At 30.6% G+C, this 19913-nt stretch overlaps 2 protein-coding genes across 2 annotated transcripts; one reads left to right on the top strand and one right to left on the bottom strand.

The window, feature by feature from the left end:
• Positions 1-1748: 1748 nt before the first annotated feature.
• Positions 1749-9516, bottom strand: LOC111029109. The gene is made up of 4 exons (XM_022307980.1): positions 9015-9516; positions 3466-3710; positions 3131-3407; positions 1749-3040 (listed from the first exon to the last, which is right to left on the bottom strand). The coding sequence occupies exons 1-4, from the start codon at positions 9079-9081 to the stop codon at positions 2589-2591; spliced, it is 1041 nt and encodes a 346-aa protein (XP_022163672.1). The 5' UTR covers positions 9082-9516; the 3' UTR covers positions 1749-2588.
• Positions 9517-16344: 6828 nt separating this feature from the next.
• Positions 16345-19605, top strand: LOC111029115 (pyrimidodiazepine synthase-like). Its single transcript, XM_022307989.1, has 7 exons — positions 16345-16523; positions 16598-16666; positions 16770-16875; positions 16939-17158; positions 17398-17527; positions 18498-18616; positions 18686-19605. The coding sequence occupies exons 1-7, from the start codon at positions 16403-16405 to the stop codon at positions 18803-18805; spliced, it is 885 nt and encodes a 294-aa protein (XP_022163681.1). The 5' UTR covers positions 16345-16402; the 3' UTR covers positions 18806-19605.
• The last annotated feature ends 308 nt before the right edge of the window (positions 19606-19913 follow it).

The following is a 19913-nucleotide window of genomic DNA, read 5'->3' as shown; positions in this document are numbered from 1 at the left end:
ACAACTGAATAGCCAATAGGTAATGAGTAGGTATATTAACAAGTGACAACCTATATCATTTTTTAACCCTTCTATGGTTCAGGTGATTTTTTATTTTACTTCACGTAGTGTTATTCCACAATTTTTGACGAGCTTGCTATTGTTCAATTTCTTAGTGGTTTGTGATCACTAAATTATAGACCGGTAAGACAAATAAAAAACACTTGTGTTAATGTTCAATAACGAATTTTATATATTAGATATAAATATACTTTTCTTTTTATCACAGTATCAATTTACAGTATTGAAGTGTAGTAAATAATACTTCAAATATAAATTTATCGGTAATATTAATTGTATACACGAGTCTTACACGCATGAATATTTTTAAATGTATATTGACATATAGTTTATAGATATGTATACAAAAAAATGTAATTATTCTTTACAAATACCAAAGTATCTAAAATTATTAAGGTACAAGCAATATAATTTGTCTTTGGTACTTAAGTCAATATAAAAATAAACATAAAGGATATAATAATATCAAAATTAATTTTACTTAAAGTTAGCCAATAATAATATAATTATACAAATAAAAAAAGGTTGTTCTTTAAGAATACTTTGTCAGATTAATGAAGTTTTACCTAATGTCTTATTATGTAAAAATAATACATAGCAAATATGCTTCACAATATTAGACATAATACATATTTGACTTTTGGTTCAAAATATTAGTTAACATTTATAGTAGTGATGTGGTATTGCACTTACTACTAGTGTTAAGAAGATATCAGCGCATTGTTTGTTTTCTCTCTCTGGCCTTAGTGCAACATTGACAAATTTAAGCAGAATTATTATTATTTTTTTTTTGAATAATCTTAAGAGTAAAATTACCCACAAAAAAATCAAAATAATAATATTTTTGAAGGAATGACGTATCAATTTATCTAAATATATATTCAAAATAATGTAAGTTATTTATTTATTTTTTTTTTTAATGTTTAAAGCTACTTTAATTACTCATTGAGAAGATCTCTACACCATTTTCTTCTGAGGCTTATTTAAATTAAATTTTTTTTTTTATTTTGAAAGTCGAATAATAATAAAATATAAAATTAATATGTCATACCCTTAAAAAGTATTATCTTCTATAATTTTTTAATAGATAATTTTACTCTAAGGTTACTCAAAAATCATAAAAAGCAATTTTACGTAAAAACGTTTTATTTATGTTACGCATAGGTCTGAGAAAGAAAACAAATATTGCGCTGACATATCGCTTTAAGTAAAATGATAAACAAATAAATGTATACTATACTATATATTACAATAAAACGCAAGACCTCATAACATTAAATTAAAATAATGTTTTAAAAAGATAAAAATAAAATAATTTTAAAACAGAAACATAATTTAGAAATCTATGTGGTGGTCCATAAACATCGGCAAAATACAAAAAGACTAAACATCAATAGAAAAAGATATTATTAAATCTTGAATAATAAATATTAAGGTAATTTTAAAAGTTGGGGCCCAATAGTCTGATGCAAGAGCAACAAATTATAATCAAAATAATGATGCCTTTTAGATGCTCAGTCAATTATACAAGTTATACAAGATATTCACAAATATACTGTGTTGTGCATAAAGTTTAGAAACTTAAGTTATTTTAAATACTGATTTAGTTGATAAAATGAATATACCTATAGAGTATACATTTGTACATTACACAAATCTGAATACTAAAGAAATTAAGGTTATTATTAAAATGAAAATGTCATTTTTTTTTTAAATTCGGTTTAATTCGTATAAGTTTTAACTGATAGAAAATAATCATTTTGAAATTTTGAGGTGATCAGTCTTGTGTGTTAACAATGTTTTAAAAAATTAATGCTATTATCAAAATGAAGATGAAATTGTATCTTTTTAATTTGGTTTAATTTGCATAAGTTATTAAGTGATATGTAATAATCAATTTGAAATTGTTGAGATATTCAGTCTTGTGTGTTAACAATGTCTAGTTTTCTGTTGGTTATAAAAAGAGTATACTTATTGTATGTGACACTTCAGTAGTCCCAGTTGGTAAATAATTATTATATTTAATACAAAACCATTAAAAAAAATAAATATATGATATAAAATAATTAATTTGTGTAACAAAAAATACTAGAATAAAGATGATAGTTTTACTATTAATTGTTCAATTTGAGAGCAGATAAATACATGGTGGGACTCATGGTGGTGTTTTTCTTAATACTTTGAGAAAATAGCAAGACACTGTGTCCCACTCTTTAAACAAGAGTAAAAAAAAATATCTAAATAGGTCAAAATATTAGAACTTTCTAACTATTTTTTTTTTAATCAGTTATATAATCTTACTAAAATAAAAACGAATTTGTTTTGAAAATTAAAAAATCACTGGTACAATCGAACATGATTGGTGTACTTAGCTTAAAATGTCTTACTTATTTCTCTCCAAAAAAAAAAAATAATAATAATAAATTTGTTCAGATAGAAATGTTAAATAAAGGTATAAAATCCACCTTATAAACTATATGAGATAGATGAAGAAATTATACAGATCTTTAAAATATTGATCATAGTTATTATTTACTTGGGAACAACGAATCGTATGAAGGTGGTAGATCTTTATCGGCTGTTCTTACTTCAGTACCGCTAGCCATAGATTCAGGTGGAGCTGTAGCTAGAATAGCCATTGTGTCCAAGCGTGGCACTGGTATCATTTCAGAAGAATGCGGATGGCTATTAGGGTTGCTTATACAACAAAATGCAGGTCCGCAATGCCTGAATATCCATAGGAATGCAATGAACACTAAAATCATGGTTACCAAGCAGGCAACTGTTGCAGCCACAATTTTAGTCCCAAAAGTTGTGCTGCTCATGTAGTTACTATTGAGTATTGAGACTACTGGCCGACAACCACTCTCATCTTTACAGCTTTTGTATGGACAGTTAACTTTCCCATCATTGAAAAAATCTTTAAAAATACATGTTTTTCTACCACAACTTCTCCAATGACCATTGTCAAATTTGCATTCTACAAAAAAAGTCAATTTATTATTGTGTTTCAATGAACAAAATAACAGTATAATATATTTAGCACTTTATTAATATAAAAATAACATACCTTGAAATGCTGTGAACACAATCTCAAACTTTAGTTCATCACTGGACTCGATAGATTTATTTCCAAGATATATTTTAACTTCGACAATACCCTTATGATCAACAAATGAATTTTTTATTTCTTTATCATCATTTCCATCACTGCCTTGATTATATTCATTACCAATATTGGCTTCAAATGCATTTAATTTTCCACAAATTTTCTCGCCCCAGCTCTCTGACGACTTAATTTTGAAATTTAAGTCTAGAACACTCAAGGTTTTTTCAGCGTGGCGAAACTATAAGTCATTAAATAATGATTAAACATTAAAATAAATAATAATAAAACATACGTACTTGAATATAATCAATACATTGTCCTTGAGCATTACGTCTAAAAGACATATGTTGTATGACCGCAAAAACACCCAACCCAAGTGAGGAAGTTACTGTAAATTTACAATTAAATTCATTCTTGCCAGTCCACTTATGAAAATATTGGTTATCTTTGATCACCATAGCTGACTGATCTTCACGGCCAGATAAGTCTAAATTATTTGAAAGGAAACTCATCGAACAAACACTATCGTTTTCCACGATTTCTACAAACAAAAGGAAAAGACAAATTTATTACTTTACGTTTTTAACAAAAGCATAAACTTATATTTTAGATAAGTCTTAATTAGGGCAATTTTTAAAAAGAACTTATATTTAAGTACTCTCAGTCTGATATAATTTCGTCTCATAACAAGTTAATAAGAATTGTTTTTGATTTATCATTTTTTTGAACATTCATTTATTCCTAAAAATGCCAAAAATTCAATTATTAAACTACTTTTACTATTTAATTTTGTGGATTTATAGTGTATAATAAAACAAATGTTATACTTTGTTAGTACTTCCGGATTTAGAAATTAGGTAATAAATTTAAAGATTTAAAAACAAAATGTTTACTACAGCTTTACTTGCATGCAGATTACAAGCACTAACAAGTACCTAATTGGTAAAATAAAAACATATCAATGTAATGACATACATATTTTATAAGCTCAAATGATTGGTATGGCTTACCTATCAATTTCACTCCCAAATAGTTTTTTTACTTCAAAATATTCAAAAATACCATTGTTTTCAACTCATAATTTACGTTTTGTATTGAAAAAATAGTTAAGGGCAACTAAAATAAAAAACATTGTGTACATAGTCCCTAAAAATTAAAAACAACTTTCTAGGTACAAACATATTTGTAAGAAAACAATTAGCTCCATTGCGAGGTCTATTGTAGTACATAATGGATGAAAATATGAAATATAAAATATACAATATTGTGACATAGTCACATAGAGTTAATTAAGGTAAGATGAGATGGGAGACAAACTTTTAAAAGGTCAATTAACTATTAACACATCTGATTTTTGTATAGATTCATCAACATATGAATACACAATTAGTGTATGTCACTAGTGTGAATATTTAAAACAGTTTCAAATGAAAACAATTTTTTTCGTCATACTTATTTTGTTGAATAACAAATGATAAATATTTGATCAAACCAGGTAATTTTTTTCGGGGGAAGATAATATAACCAAAAGAAAATTCAAAAACATCTGCCTAGATTATTTATAAATTACAGTAAATTATTATAGTTAAAACAATTTCTATACATTAAAAACTAGCTGTTTGTAAGTACAAAATGGATTTCTATTATGTAATTCACTGGCTTAATTATGGGGGGGGGGATATGAAGATATATCTACCATCACACAACCTTTTTTTTTTAAATAACTGAAGTTTTTTTTTTTTTTTTCATTTATTCAAATTAATTGTTTCAATACACTTAGTATTATTACAATGTAGCTTAAATTAACATAGTATAACATAATGTATATTTTTAATATAAATATTAGCTATTAGCTTATCTAACTATGGTATAAAATATAATATGTGATTTAATGTACAGGTTATAGGTTTAATCGGGAATCCGGACAAATGTAATTATGGGGAAATAATGCCTTTAGTAGTGAGAGTATTTAATACTGTGGATAGTAGGGAGATAAGAGGATTTATTAATAAGCTTAAATTAGATATAAGCCTGGAGCAGGTGTCGGTGAATTTTTCTGTGTGTGAGTTTTGTTGTTGTTTGGTGGCTTCTGCGTATGATTTTGCTGTGGAGTGAGCTTTGAATTGAGGGCGCTTAGTTGGTGGAATTTTTGGAGCAGCTTTTTGGGAAGCTGCCTTGTATACTGGGCATCCCTTAAAGTTGGCAGTGTAGTCCCCACTGCATAGGGCGCATTTGGCGGGACTGTTGCAGTCTTTGGAACAGTCTTCCGTGGGGTGATTTTCACCGCATTTTACGCATCTAGGTTTATGACCACAACAGTTTTTCGTGTGTCCGTATGATTGGCAGTTATGACATTGCGGAGGGCTGCGCTTTTTATGCGGTTTCTCGATCTTAACTTTAGTGTTAAGTAGTGATGTGATGTCGTGAATTTCTTTATTGTTGTCCTGAGGTAGGACATCTACAAAGAATAGTGGAAGGGGGGATTTGTTTTTGTTTTTGGCGTTGTACACGTGCTTTACTTTGTGACCTAGCTCGTTCGGTGCGTTTATGATGTCGATGTTTAATGTGGAATAGTGCAGGTTTCTAATGGCGACTCTGTAGGTGCGGAGGTGACGGGGGGTATATGAGTGGAAACTGGCGTCCGTTTCATGTAAGTGGTCAATGATTTTATTGTAATTTATACGACTTGATGGTATAACCTTGAGGTATTCCGATGATGCCCTGCAGGTGAAACCTTTCGGGCTGGTGATATTTTTTAAGATGGTATTGAAAGCGGAAAAGTTCGCTATGCCTTTAATAAAGATAGGTGGAATGTCCGGGTTTCTGACCTGAACGGTGTGAGGCTGGTTCGCTGGAGGAGCGTCCATCGAGTTGGATGCGGGCGTGGTTGCGGCTTCTTGGTCGCCGGAGTCATTTGTGGCGAGTTCGGCAAAACGATTTGGTGTTATAAAAACTTTTGATTTTTTGTCAGTCAGACTCGGCGACAGCGACGAACTGGACAAATTTCTTTTAGACGAATTGGGTGTGCGTGAAGAATTTAAGCCCGGACTACGGGCGCTGTTGTTCATTATAAGTTTATAATAAAAACAAATAATTTATGTTGACTAAAATACGCGTATTCATAATGTTAATTAACGAGAGAGCACAGAGATAACGGAGCGATACGCCGAATAAAGCGACGTGCGTGCGTTCATACTGAATGTTGCGGCCGAACTGAAATAACTGAAGTTAAATTACTGTGAGTTCTCGGTTAAAAAATATTTGAAGATTTAAGGGGACGCTACACCCGCATGTGTTGTCTCCGTCTTACAAATGTAGAACATAGCAAAATTATTTTTTGCTCGTGAAAGAACCGAGAAAGCTACAGTCATAATTAAGAAACGAAATTTTCACCACATAAAAAGGAGAACTTTGGCTGTGCAATATCGTTTTTATTTTTTCGATATCACTTATATGAAAAAAGTTATTATTGTTTCAAAATACATTTGTTTTTGTATTTTTCAAATTTGAATAACTTTTTTTGTACTTCCGATATCGAAAATATAAAAACGACATTGCACAGCCAACGTTCTCCTTTTTATGTGGTGAAAATTTCGTTTCTTAATTATGACTGTAGCTTTCTCGGTTCTTTCCCGCGCAAAATATGTTTTTGCTATGTTCTACGTTTGTAAGACGGAGACAACACATGCGGGTGTAGCGTCCCCTTAAAAATAAAAATAAATGAACAATGGTTAACTTACTATTATCACAGTTAAAAGATAAAACTGATGAAAAATTACAACTTATGACTTCTGACATCATTTTTAACCGCCTAAGACGTATACCCTAGCTTTAGTATACAAGGTTATTGCACATAGGCATATTATATTGTTATCGAACAAAATAAAATGGCAGGGTAAGGTACATGGCTTAAATATAATTTGGGGACAACATATGCTTCCATTTTAATTTCTTAATGTGATACAATATTATATACTGGGGGTACTATACCAATAACCTAGTATATTTAAGCCACGACTTATAAGAACACAGAATAAGTTAAAAATCTTAATATTGTTAATAGTTATTATTTTTATAAATTATACAATATTAAGGCCTGGGATTTTAATGCCCTGAAAATTCTGTAAAATTTACTCATTTTTTTTTTAGTAAAATAGTTTCACAGCTTGAATTGATTGTTTTGGACTTCTTAATCTTTAAAAACAGTTATTTCCATATGTACATAATTATTTTGTTTGGATATAGGTTTAGATCATACATTTATTTACCTGTACATAGTTAATAGTTATAGTTTGTTCAGTTTTTATAAAAATCATGTAAAAGCATGTAAACATTTTTAAGTAAAATTTCAAATATTCAAATTTTTGATTCAAAAACTTTAAAATTCCTCAAAAATCCTATATTTTGTTTAACAATACATGAAACGAGTATGTAATAAAACGTGCATTGCATGGCCAGATTTGGAAAACAATTTAAAAGTGCATCGAAATCCTAGCCAAATAAATATTAGTACAGTGTACCTCGATAATCCGAGGAATAGGGTGGCAGGACATCCACCCACGGATAAATGAATTCCGGGAATAATCCTCAATATTTAAAAAAATAATACAAAATAAATTGGAAATTGAAATTTTTTTTATTTCCCAACATAACACAATATGTACAAATGTATTAATATTCAACAAGGGTATTGCATTTTACGTCGTTATCGAGTAATCGGCTATCACAAATTATCACCCAATTAAACCGATAACGATTTATAATGTAAATAAATGTATGCATACAAATTTTTTTTGTATACATACAGGCATGTAGATGATTTCGTGGAAGATGGCTGATAATCGAGAATACACTGTAATTTAGGATTTTCACTGACATAATAGGAACGTTTGAATGGACTAAAAATGTTGTCAGTGCATTGGGACATCAAATTGAATCCCGAAGACATACTTGACATTTAAGTGAAAAATAAAAAAAATAAAATAAAGATTGACTTTATACTATGAATAGTTAAATTTTTTACTTTATTGTCTTTCTAAACCATTATTAAACCGTTTTCCTCGTTTAATTTATAATAATAAATTAATTTAATATTATGATGTTTCCTTTTTTTTTTTTAGAGCATTACGACAACATATAATATTTTTATGATCTACGATCCCCACTATTACGATTATAAAAACGTATATCCCACCCCAGAAACAATTCCTAATTACACCACCACTGATGTAATTCATTAGTAAGTTGTAGGTATCAGTCTTCAATATTTTCCATAGAATTATTTTGAATCTACTAAAACAAAAATATTTTTGTAATACCTAAATAAAAATAAATAACATGAAGTACAACATCATTCTAAGATTAATCTGCAACTGTAAATGAGGTAATAATACTCTTTTCTAATGCTCATCAGCCAGAAGTCCATAACACTATAATTCCTTGGCCAAGTCATCAGAAATATAAAGCATTTTATAATATAATAAATGATTATAGTATAATGATTTAAAAACTTATTTTTGTAATGATACCAATATATCTTTAATCAACCACAGAATGTGCCAACAACCTTTAGGTATTGTTGTAGTTTTAATTACATATAGATATTGGGTACCTACATATTCATAATAAATATACAAAGATTTCAATGATAAATCAACTTGGTCTTCAGAAAATCAAAATGTACGCCTGAGAAGCCAAAGACGAGAATTGATCATGCTCAGAGCAGTGACATTATATTACAGAGTATAGACATATACTGAGATATTACAGAGTGATCTCTGCTGAGTGAACCCCTGGACCCTTATAAATATTTAAAATGGTGTGTTCACAGTCGGTAATTACTTACTTTCGATGTACGCCATGGCTTGGCCCAAGCACAACACAGCCAGCAACCCGTGTGTCAACGACGACATAATATTTTTTAAGCTTCCTGAGAGGAGAAGGAAGCTCAGAACCTAAGGTAGAATTTACGAACCACACAAGATCAATCGCGTAGAGGGCCACCAGTGGTTCAGACCATTTGTTCTCTGACCACTGAATAATTTTTATCGTTTTTCGGCACTACAACTGCTGTCGTACTTTAATTTATTTTTATTCATAATATTTATTATACCATGATTACGGACACTTACAAAACAAAACAGAACCACCGCCGAACAAACAGACGCGAACTAAAACACCTAAGAGCACTGTAGATACTAACTATTATTAAGTAACTCGAGTGAGTCGCCGACAGTCAGAGCCTGCTGCAATACTGCATAATGATTAATGTTGTTATTCAGTTATTGTCAATTGCACATTTGATTATTATTATGGATGAGGGATACTAACGCACACACACACACACGCGCGCGCGCACAGCTGCTGCACTCACTCACTCTAAGGTGGGAGGCGGATACTATCACAGTCTTCTAAAAAAATAGAAAGATATCTTCCAAGACCTTGCCTGCGATCGGGCAGTGGCCGCACTGTCGAAACGGACAAAGCGCTGCAGTGATACTAGCACCATCATGGATAAAGAACTACGGCTACTTGTTGAACTCTTATGAAATTATCAACATTCTAATTTCTAATTACAATACATTATCCATAACCGTGGTCAGGCCCGGATTAACTCTACCGTAGGCCCTAGACCCATGTTATAATACGGTCCTGTAGTGTTCAGTATTTAAATGATTAAAAAACACAATGTTTGGGAGAGGTAGTGTTGAATCTCAGTGTTTTAAGCCTTCAAAAACAAAAATATTTACAACATGAAAATCAAATATCAACTTTTATAATTATAACTTTATCTGATGACAATTTTAACACATCTTAAAATACATTTTATTTTACTCAAAACATATTATTTAAAATTAAATTACCAGAAACCATAAAAAACAACTTATTTTATACCATCTTGCATTTTCTTCCTCGCCGACCGATCATGTCTCGCATGATCGCATGAAATTCTTATTCTTATTATTATTACACAATATATTGAATATTGATGAATGATGCGTGTGTGTGTGTGTGTCCGCGGTCGATAATTATTATTTATATTACATGAACGATATTATTTTTATATTATTTCCCTAAAATACTCTAAACCGTAATCGTTGTTTCATTCATCATACACAGTAGTTTACCCGTATACCGTATGCATTTTATCGGTTATTGGTTTTATCCAATCTGATTTCAATAAGTAATTATTACGAATTACGATAACGAACATTGAGTGTAAATATATGAGAAATGTTAAACACAATATTTTGTTTGTTGTGCCAACATCTACAGATAGTTAATTGACTTAAAATAAAAAAAAATGATTACAGAAAAATCGTAGCCATTCATTTCATTTTCGTAGGCCCTAAAATGTTCGTAGGCCCTAGGCACAGTGCCTATAGTGTCTATGCCCTAATACGGCCCTGACCGTGGTAACTGCTAAATTGAGTGCTAATGTGCAACATACTTACATGAACACAAAGACACAACGTCATAGCCCATACTATATGCAAGTGATGCAACGGTTGTAGGTAGTATCTACAGCCGTGGTTAATGCTAATTTCCGTATATTTGTTATGCTATTATTTATTATTTAGGTGCTTTGTACAATTGTACCATATGACTATATGAATATGAGTATGCTGTTAACTTTTATAGTCATTCATAATATTTATAATCATTGGTAAAATCATAGACTAATAGAAGTAGACAGAACATCAATTGGGGACTGTGAAGCGTGGGGAACAAATTCACTTAAGCAACCCAGCACATTTTTAAAAAATTTTTTTCGAGATAGACGTATTTCGACGAGTTAAGAACGATAGTGCCAAACAAATTTGCGGAAACCATTATTTTGAAAGTTATAGCTATCCAAAGTTTGCGATTTTACGTTGATATGCATGTGCGCAACACTACTATAGTAAAAAAAAGATAAACAAATTTCTGGTATAGGTAATCATCATTATATTATTATCATTTATTTACATGTCGATATCGTAATCTGTACTATCGTCGGCATTGAAACTGTCCGAGTCTTCGGCAATTACGTAATCCCCATTTCCGGTGTGCGCAGCTGCCGAGTATAAATGGCCAGCAAATTAAAAAAATGCAGACAAAGGTTCAACTTTTTTAGCACTACATTGTTTCAAAAACATACATTTTGCCATGTATCTGGCGTAAAAATATTTTTTCCTACTGTATTGGGTGAGCGATGCTTTCGCTAACGAAAATATCCCTCGATTTTCTATGCAACACCTCCCCAAGTGGGTACATTAGCTAACTTCATCATACGGTTAATGGGCTCGTTTTTTAAATACATTTTTGAGCAACGTGGGATAAAAAAAGTATGCATATTGCGAGTGCATCTGACAGGAACTTTAAAGTTTAATAAGGCAAGGAGTGAAAGGGAGTCGACAAAGCCCGAAAGAGCTCGTTAAGAAAACAAAATTATGAAATCGGCGACGGTCGGCTAAGGAAGATATGTTAAGGAGACGGAGAAGGGGAGTATAATCATGAGGGGTGCAGTTTAAATTCAAGGAATATTTCATAAAGCATAAGAATTTACGCTGAACCTGTTCGAGTTGTAAACAGGTATCAGCTGTTTGAGTATCCTATACAACTGAGCTATATTCAACGATAGGTCATACAAGTGCAAAATATAAGGATTTAAGAGAGCTGGTGAGTTTAAATTCACCAGATATTCATCAGATATGAAACCTAATACCTGTAGAGCTTTTCATGTAATTCTATTAGGGCACGAGGACAAAGAGAGGAAGTAAAAGTAAATCCAAGATCACAAGACACATGCTAGAATCAACTGGAATCAAATTAGAGCCAAACGTAGTGTAAGAAAAAGTGATAGGAGAGCGATTTCTGGTGAATACCATTGACCGGCATTTATTAACATTTAACGTAAGACCGAGAGCTTCAGTTCAGGCAGAGAAACTATTAAGATCGCCCTGGAGTTTGAGACAATCATCGACTGAGTAAATCTTAAGGAAAATCTTCATGTAATCAGCAAAACAGAGAAGTTGGCTATGCTTAAGGAAGATACGAGCACTGTTAACAAACAAAGAGAATAAAAGTGGTGACAGATGTCCACCTCGGGACTCGGGAGACCATATTATGTAGATACTAGTATGGATACATACGATGTCCATATTAAGCACCATATTGACTATATTTTAATATTATAAGAATCGCAGCAATAGGTACTATGTTTTAATGTACTATGAGTTATGAGTTTATGACCAACTACATCTGACAACCATAGCGAAAAATAACAGAAGTAAATTAAGGGGTTAACATTTTAATCTATATTATTATAACTTAGTAATTGTTTCATATTTGAATGTATAATTAACCCTATAATTAAATAAAAGTTAATTTTTAGTTAGACGACCAAAGATGCTTCGGCTGATAAGGAAATGTCGTGGCCGACAAGGAGAAAATGCGGCGGCGGATGAGGAGATGCTGCGGCCGATCAGGGAATGTTACGGCCGACCTCAGATATCGCGGCTACACATTCGCTATTATAATTGTATTAAAGATTTTTTTCTAATAATTGATACTCAAAAACTTTGTTCACATTTTAACAAACTTAATTTTAATGGTAAAAACAAAATATGCTTACCTACATAATAAGTAGGTACACTTTATATTAATAATCTATTAAGGTTTGTACGATTAAACGTTAGTAATTAGTAAAACATTTTTGAGGGTTTACCAGTAAATAGTAATACACAGGCTACCTAGGCGAACATCAATATAATTTATAACAAACTAATATATTTAAAAAAAAATGTCGATACACATTTTATAATTTAAAAACATAAAGTTTATAGTATTTCACTATGATAATAATAGTAAGACGTGGGCCTCAAAAATAAAAAGTGCTAAATTTAACTTGGTTGTGCTAAAACCGTATTGCATTCCCCTAGTTACGCCAATAAAGCGTATAACTAAAAAATGATAAACCTTCATAACGTATAAGATCCACTTATACAGATCTAACCCTCTCGGAGAATTTATTGCACTAAAAAAATTATCAACAATAGACACTAAATCAAACACTGGTAAGTACAATTTCAGTAAAGTTAATTTTTACAGTTTACGTGGATGAAATAAAAAATATATTAATAATAATAATGGTATTATTTTATAGGCTTTTTTTGAGAAACAATTGAAACCTGTAATTTATAATGAGAATGGCTCAGGTCTATAAAAAATAAATTTAATCAGGTAAACCAAAAAAAAAAGAAAAATGATTTTTACGTAATTTTCACAAATTTTAATTGATTTTTTTTTAGAGTTTTTCATCTTCCGGTAACACTTCATGGATAATATTTGGGTCAAAACACAAGTTGAACAGTGAAATATGCTCACTGCTCAGATTTAGAATCAGCAATATACTGTTTCTTTTTTAGAGGTAGTGTAATGAGTACAACATTTTAACTTGCCTTTTATAGTATTATTATTATATTTTAGGAAGTAATATGAGTGATAATTTGGGGGGAGGGGTAAGTTAGTATGTACCGCTGTTTACACTCATTTAAAGCCCACTCCACACCACTGATGGTTTAATAGTTATACATTATTGTTCTGTGGTTCTGCTTTCTCTTGTAGACATTTGTAGTGGAACCACTGCGCCTTCACGGCCTGGAGAATAGGCAACTAAATTGCCACTATCGTCCGCTGTTCCCTTTTTTTAGTAAAGAAATCGAATAGCATATAGAAACTGTACAATTAACTATTATTTTATATTTTTAAGTTGGAGGTTTTTTATATTTTTGTTTTTAATTTTTATTTGATTCTTACAATCTATACACTTTAAGTATGATAAACATAAGTGATGGTATAAAATTAGATTTACAAGATAGGGTAACTTGAATGATAGGAGTATTTTGTATTTTAAAATTAATTTACAACCACCATAATGTGCTATGAACATTAAAATAAAAAAAGTAAATATGAATAAAAATAATATAAATTAATGTAAATATATATATAATATAACATAAATTATAATTATTTAGATGGGAAATTTGCATTAAATTTTGATTTTATGTTAAAAACTATTTTTTAAATATATAATTAGAAATAGAGCAAACTGCACTAGGAATTTTAATTATAAGTATTAATCCAAATGTTAGTGTAACTACTATGACTGTACAACTGCACAAGAAAAATATTAAGCTTTGGTATAAGTTCTGAGAACTTTTGAAATAAATCAACAAACAATAATATTTATGTTGTAAATATGTATGGTTTGAATTGTTTTTTGTATTTAATGCAATAAAATCCACATAATTTCATTTATAGTTTTTTTTTTTTAAGACTATTAAAATACCTCCAAATAAAATTAATACCTATTCTGCGTTTTAATCAACAGTCTACACGACGACCATTCTCTCCGTTGATTCGATTTATCTAAGGGATAATAATTTGTTATTTGTGGAGTATGTTTACTTTATATTAAAATCCCTTAATGTACCTACACACACGACACACATACACCCACACACACACACACACATTAATCGTTGCTACGTTCAGTGTGTTACATTGTTATATACTTATATAGGTAAAACCTAACCTAACCTAACCTAACCTTTTTCAGTTTAATAAATAAATATATATTTATATCAAAATAATAATGTAAAATTATCTTACTACCGGGTAGAAAAAACTTTCATCATTTATTATCGTAAAAGGATCGTGAAAGAACATTATACTCGCACTGTACTGTCGTCTCATCACACAAACTAATTTAATTATTATTTAAAATTTCTCTAACAATTATATTGATGCATATTTTGTGACTTTTAGTGTAGTCAATAAATGATATGGGTGCAATTTAAAATGTATTCTGGTGATTGTACTATACTATTATCAGGGTCTCAGGGACGTATTTAGGCCGGGGCCTAAAAAAAGTACTGTACATTTTTAAAAAAAATTTAAATTATATTTATGTTGAAAATAATTTGTTTGAAATACGAAAAAAAATGTACAGCGGTGGCGTTTATTATCTTGTTTATTATTAATATCTAATTATAAACTGCATTGGTTTTTCAAACGGGCGGCTATAAATATACAAATAAATTATCATAACTTGTTCTATGCGTGTACGCAGTAATTGCAGATTTGCGGCATAGCTATTCTAAAGAATATTATTTCCAATTCTAAGGTTGCGACTATCATGTTGTAAGCTTCGCAGCTTTATAACCTATTGATGAAAATATTGTAATTTGTAAGCCGTCGTCTCCTTAGAATCCTTATACATCCTTATAATTATTATTAGTTCCTAGAATCACTATTTAGGGTCGAAATAGACAGTTGGATTTTTCTGGCCGGTTGCCGTGTTCCTCCTGTACCGGTAAATACGCCGGAGACAGCAAACTGGGCGAACTGATGACCAACCGGCGAAAAACATAAGTGTTTAGAAAGAACGTCGTTCACAAGTTCACGTTCATATTTAGTGAACGATATGCGAACGTCACTTGTTTTTATTAAATTGAACTTGAACGATGCTTTTATTTTACTAATTTTTTAACGATTTTTAAGGCGCTCAATTTATTTTCCATTTAATAAATATGTATGTATTTAAAAAATATTGATTAGTTATATTATATAATTAATTCCTATTATTAAAATTAGAAAAATTAAATGTACAACCTAGTGAACGCATTTATTTTTTCAATGAACGTGAACGTAAACGAGTTCCTTTTTTAAGGGCTGAACGTGAACGAATTCATTTTTTTAGAGAATGTCTCAAACACTGGTTCACCTTCACCATAAGCTATAACAAGGGCTATAACTCTATAATAGAACAAATCGCATGGCAAAATTATTTTGTGTATTCATGTGTTTAGATGGTTAGTCAATATTTTTGTTATAATTAATTATCTGTGTTAAATTGGGGGCCTCTGTCTCTTATGGCCCAAGGGCCATCAAGTTTCTCGCTGCGCCACTAACTATTGTTACCGGCCTTGAAACCGGTATAAACCGTTAAATAACCTAAACCGGAAAAAATTGGAGATCGGTACCTATATTAGTTTAAAATCCGAAACCTATAATAATTTTATTTAGGTATTAAATTCAAATTCGAAACCGGAAAATCCGGTTTCAAACCCCACCTCTAAATTATAATGTCCTAAAGTTTTTTAATAGGTCGAAGTTAAACGATTTGGGCTTCGGAACACCTGAACACTAAGTTCAGATCCCACCATATCCCCCCCACGTTGACCACTAATGGGTTTATACTTATTTAAGACTGCAGTAATCGGATTTTGCATTTTTATAAAACTCAATAAGTACACGACCGTGTTATCAACAACAGCGGTCTCTTATCTTCCGACGCAGATTTTAAATCGTAAGAAAAAGTCTACCGTTTCCACCGATTTAAAATACCTAATTAAAATTAAAATTATATTTTGTCCGTGACAGATTTTCGTCAGTCGTCAGACCTCAGACCGTTCGTTGAAACAACTATGGCCATCAAACACTTGTCCAAAGGTAAGTGTGATGTGACGTCACGTCTTGTTTGTTGGACCACAGAATTGGTGAAATTCTATTTCCGTTGTTGAACTGAACTAATTGTTTTTCATGCTTCTTCCAGATTCCACTGAACCGCCAAAGGTGCCGGGTTCATTGCGCTTCTACTCTATGCGATTCTGTCCCTATGCACAGAGGGTCCAGCTGGTGTTGAATGCCAAGGGCTTGCCGTGAGTAATCCACTGTTTGGTCACCAATCTGCCGATCTGTTCCGATAATTTTTTCCATTACAGTCATGACACGGTGTTCATTAATCTGTCAGAAAAGCCTGAATGGTACTTGAAAATCTTCCCTGCTGGCAAGGTTCCAGCTTTGATTTATGATGGCAAGTTTCTCTCTGAAAGCCTGCTGCTGGCAGATTTCCTTGACGAACAGTACCCCGAACCGCCTTTGCAAAATGGCAGTCCTCTCCAGAAAATTTTGGACAAGCTCTTCATAGAGTCTTTCGGGAAAGTAAGTGCATGTAGCTAAAATACTCCACTTAACTAATAGTTTACAAAACAGTGAAATAAATTTAAATAGGTACACTATATAGCCTAAGAAGTAAATCATTGTTTGATTTACTTTTTTAAATATAGTAATAAATGGTTTTATTGTGTTTACTGTAATGTTATAGGTAAAATACTTACTTAAATGAGTAAACAAATGGCATTCGATGTTTATTTTATGAAATTATTGTATTTAATATTTAGGTAGGTACAGCATTTTATAAGGTAATAATGACCACAAAAGAAATAGAAAAAAACAATTTTGATGAACTTGTTGATAGTTTAATTCCCATTGAAACCGAACTAGCTGAAAGAGGATTCAAATTTTTTGGAGGCAAGTAAACAAATACAAATAAACAATGTTCTATTGATTTTTGTAAATTAGGGAAACTTTTTGAAAGCATGCTAATCTTTATATCATTAGTATCTATTTAGTATATTATTAACACATTATTCATTAGTTCAATATGCTACCTATTTAAATATCTAATTAACATTTGTAGAATTGCGATTAACAAAATTTTATAAGATATCTGTACACTTGTTTCTAATTTTTTTGTCAAGTATAAATAGTTATTGCTTTTTAAACTGAATACAACAATTAAATTGTTTACAAGTCTTAAATATTATTTAGATACCTTTATATGGTATGTAGTATGTTGTTGCTAGTTTATGTCTAATGTAGTATTATAGTGTGTGCCCTACCTAGATGACATACATGTGATGTCTCCGTCTTAAAGCGTTTAAAGTGTGTAACAGAGCAAGTTTACGTTCAGCTATTCTGATTTGTTTTTAATTTAAATTATAAGACTGTAAGATTAAATTTACTTATTATCATTGATATAATAATATTGTTTAACATAAAGTTAACAACATTATCTGTGTTAGGTTTAAAGTATTTTCTAGATATTTTAATTTTAAAGATAGTGTGTAAAATATTAAAATATTCAAAAATGATCATAAACTCACTTCAAAATCAAAATTTCGAAAAAAACGTCTACCTCAGAAAATGTTTTTACCTATATGTTAAATATTAGGCGAATTCAGTCTAATAAACTATATGAGAACTGCTGTAGGTAAATTTGTTAATACGCACTCTTACAGATTGACAATGCATGCAAGAGAAACATCCTCTTAAGTCTCAATAGATATCATAATGAACTTTCGGAATATCTGTAAGCATTGACTATAGAATAGTCTATTCTTTAACCAATGCTGTAAGGTTTATTTGAAGCCATTGATATCATATTAAACCTATACTTGTATATGAGAACCATTGATGAATTTATTATTTTAATTCTTAGGTAACAAGCCAAATATGGTTGACTATATGATATGGCCTTGGTTTGAGCGTTTAGATGCCATAAATCCATATTCTCGTGGGACGTATGTTATACCTTTTGAAGACAAATTTCCCAGACTGGTGAGATTTGAGTAAATAATAAAATTATATTTATATATTTAAAGCTTTGTATTGTTTTGTAATTTCCAGACAGAATGGAAATCCTTAATGATTGCTGATAATACTGTTGCACCGTACTACATCACTCCAGAAAAGCATGCTGAACATTTTACAAAAAAAAAGGCTGGATTACCTGCATATGATATCTAAAGCAATCATCTTGATTTTTTGCCCTTAAACATTGTTTTTAACATTTTTATAATTCATTGGACATTCAGGTTATATATCTATTTGAATTTTGAATAAGTATAATTTTTTGTAACATTACATCAGTGCTTGATTTGTGGAGGAGGGGACAGGGTCTTCTTACTTTTTTTTTTTGTGCGCACGCCTATTTTTTTGAAACAGAACGCTGGGAACGCAATATTTATTTGTGAATTAGTAAACTGTCAGATTTTCTGATACAAATATAATAGCCTTAATATTTTTACTTTATACTTACCAAAACATTGATTGTTAAAATTCCTTATAGAGTTACTACTTAAACTTGCATAGTATAGGGGTTGTTCATGTTTTTTTCGTTTTTTGGAAAATATATTCATTATTTTGAACCATAAGCCTTTATAGATTTTATAGCTTGTACAATTACGCATTTATACGTCTCCTAATTTTTTTTCCAAATCAAGCACTGTATTACATATTGAAATAGGGGTTACTCTTTTTAATATTGCTTTAATGTAATCAATTACACAACATAAAAGTAATGCTGAATTATAAGTTTTAAATGATGCTTATACTTTGCTTTTTTTTTTAAATACAATTTGTAGGTTTTTAAATTCAATTTTTTTATTTATTACTGTTATCGCCATTTAGGTAATTAAAGTTTTGGCACAATCCTGTTTCTCTTTAATGACTTAACTTATCTACTCATTGTTATGTTGTGTATGAAGTGTTCAGTTAAGTATACATTGTTTTGAAACCAATTAAAAATAAATTATGCTATTAATATACATTTACACTTTTCAAGTGGTGCTATGATATGTTTGGCCTTCATCCCATGTTCAACATCATTCAAAAAGTATTTATATAATAGGAAAACTAGATGGTAATCATAATATTAAGGACAGTGGAGAACATTATCTAGGCAAACTTTTTTTTTTTTTTCTTCGTTTAAACCGACAGCAGAGGAGGATCTGTTTGAACACTACTACACCTCTGCTGCCATCTAGGTATACCTAGTACTTAAAGATGAAACTTCAATAGGTAGTTTCAAAAAATATTCCTGTATTGATAATCTTATAGAGGAACTAAGAAGTTG

This window comes from Myzus persicae, unplaced genomic scaffold (assembly GCF_001856785.1).
Source record: "Myzus persicae strain clone G006 unplaced genomic scaffold, MPER_G0061.0, whole genome shotgun sequence".
In the NCBI taxonomy this organism is placed as follows: Eukaryota; Metazoa; Arthropoda; class Insecta; order Hemiptera; family Aphididae; genus Myzus; species Myzus persicae.
Note: the sequence above shows the minus strand (reverse complement) of the source record. Positions and strands in the feature narration are given on the sequence as shown.

Excerpts from the sequence above, each read along its gene's own strand:
- LOC111029109 (XM_022307980.1), bottom strand. The coding sequence starts at position 9,081 with ATGTCGTCGTTGACACACGGGTTGCTGGCTGTGTTGTGCTTGGGCCAA. Across the intron at positions 3,408-3,465 it reads AATGTATTGATTATATTCAA|TTTCGCCACGCTGAAAAAAC; the intron begins GTACGTATGTTT and ends AATGACTTATAG. Across the intron at positions 3,041-3,130 it reads TGTGTTCACAGCATTTCAAG|AATGCAAATTTGACAATGGT; the intron begins GTATGTTATTTT and ends CTTTTTTTGTAG.
- LOC111029115 (XM_022307989.1), top strand. The coding sequence starts at position 16,403 with ATGGGTTTATACTTATTTAAGACTGCAGTAATCGGATTTTGCATTTTT. Across the intron at positions 16,876-16,938 it reads TTGAATGCCAAGGGCTTGCC|TCATGACACGGTGTTCATTA; the intron begins GTGAGTAATCCA and ends TTTCCATTACAG. Across the intron at positions 17,528-18,497 it reads AGGATTCAAATTTTTTGGAG|GTAACAAGCCAAATATGGTT; the intron begins GCAAGTAAACAA and ends TTTAATTCTTAG.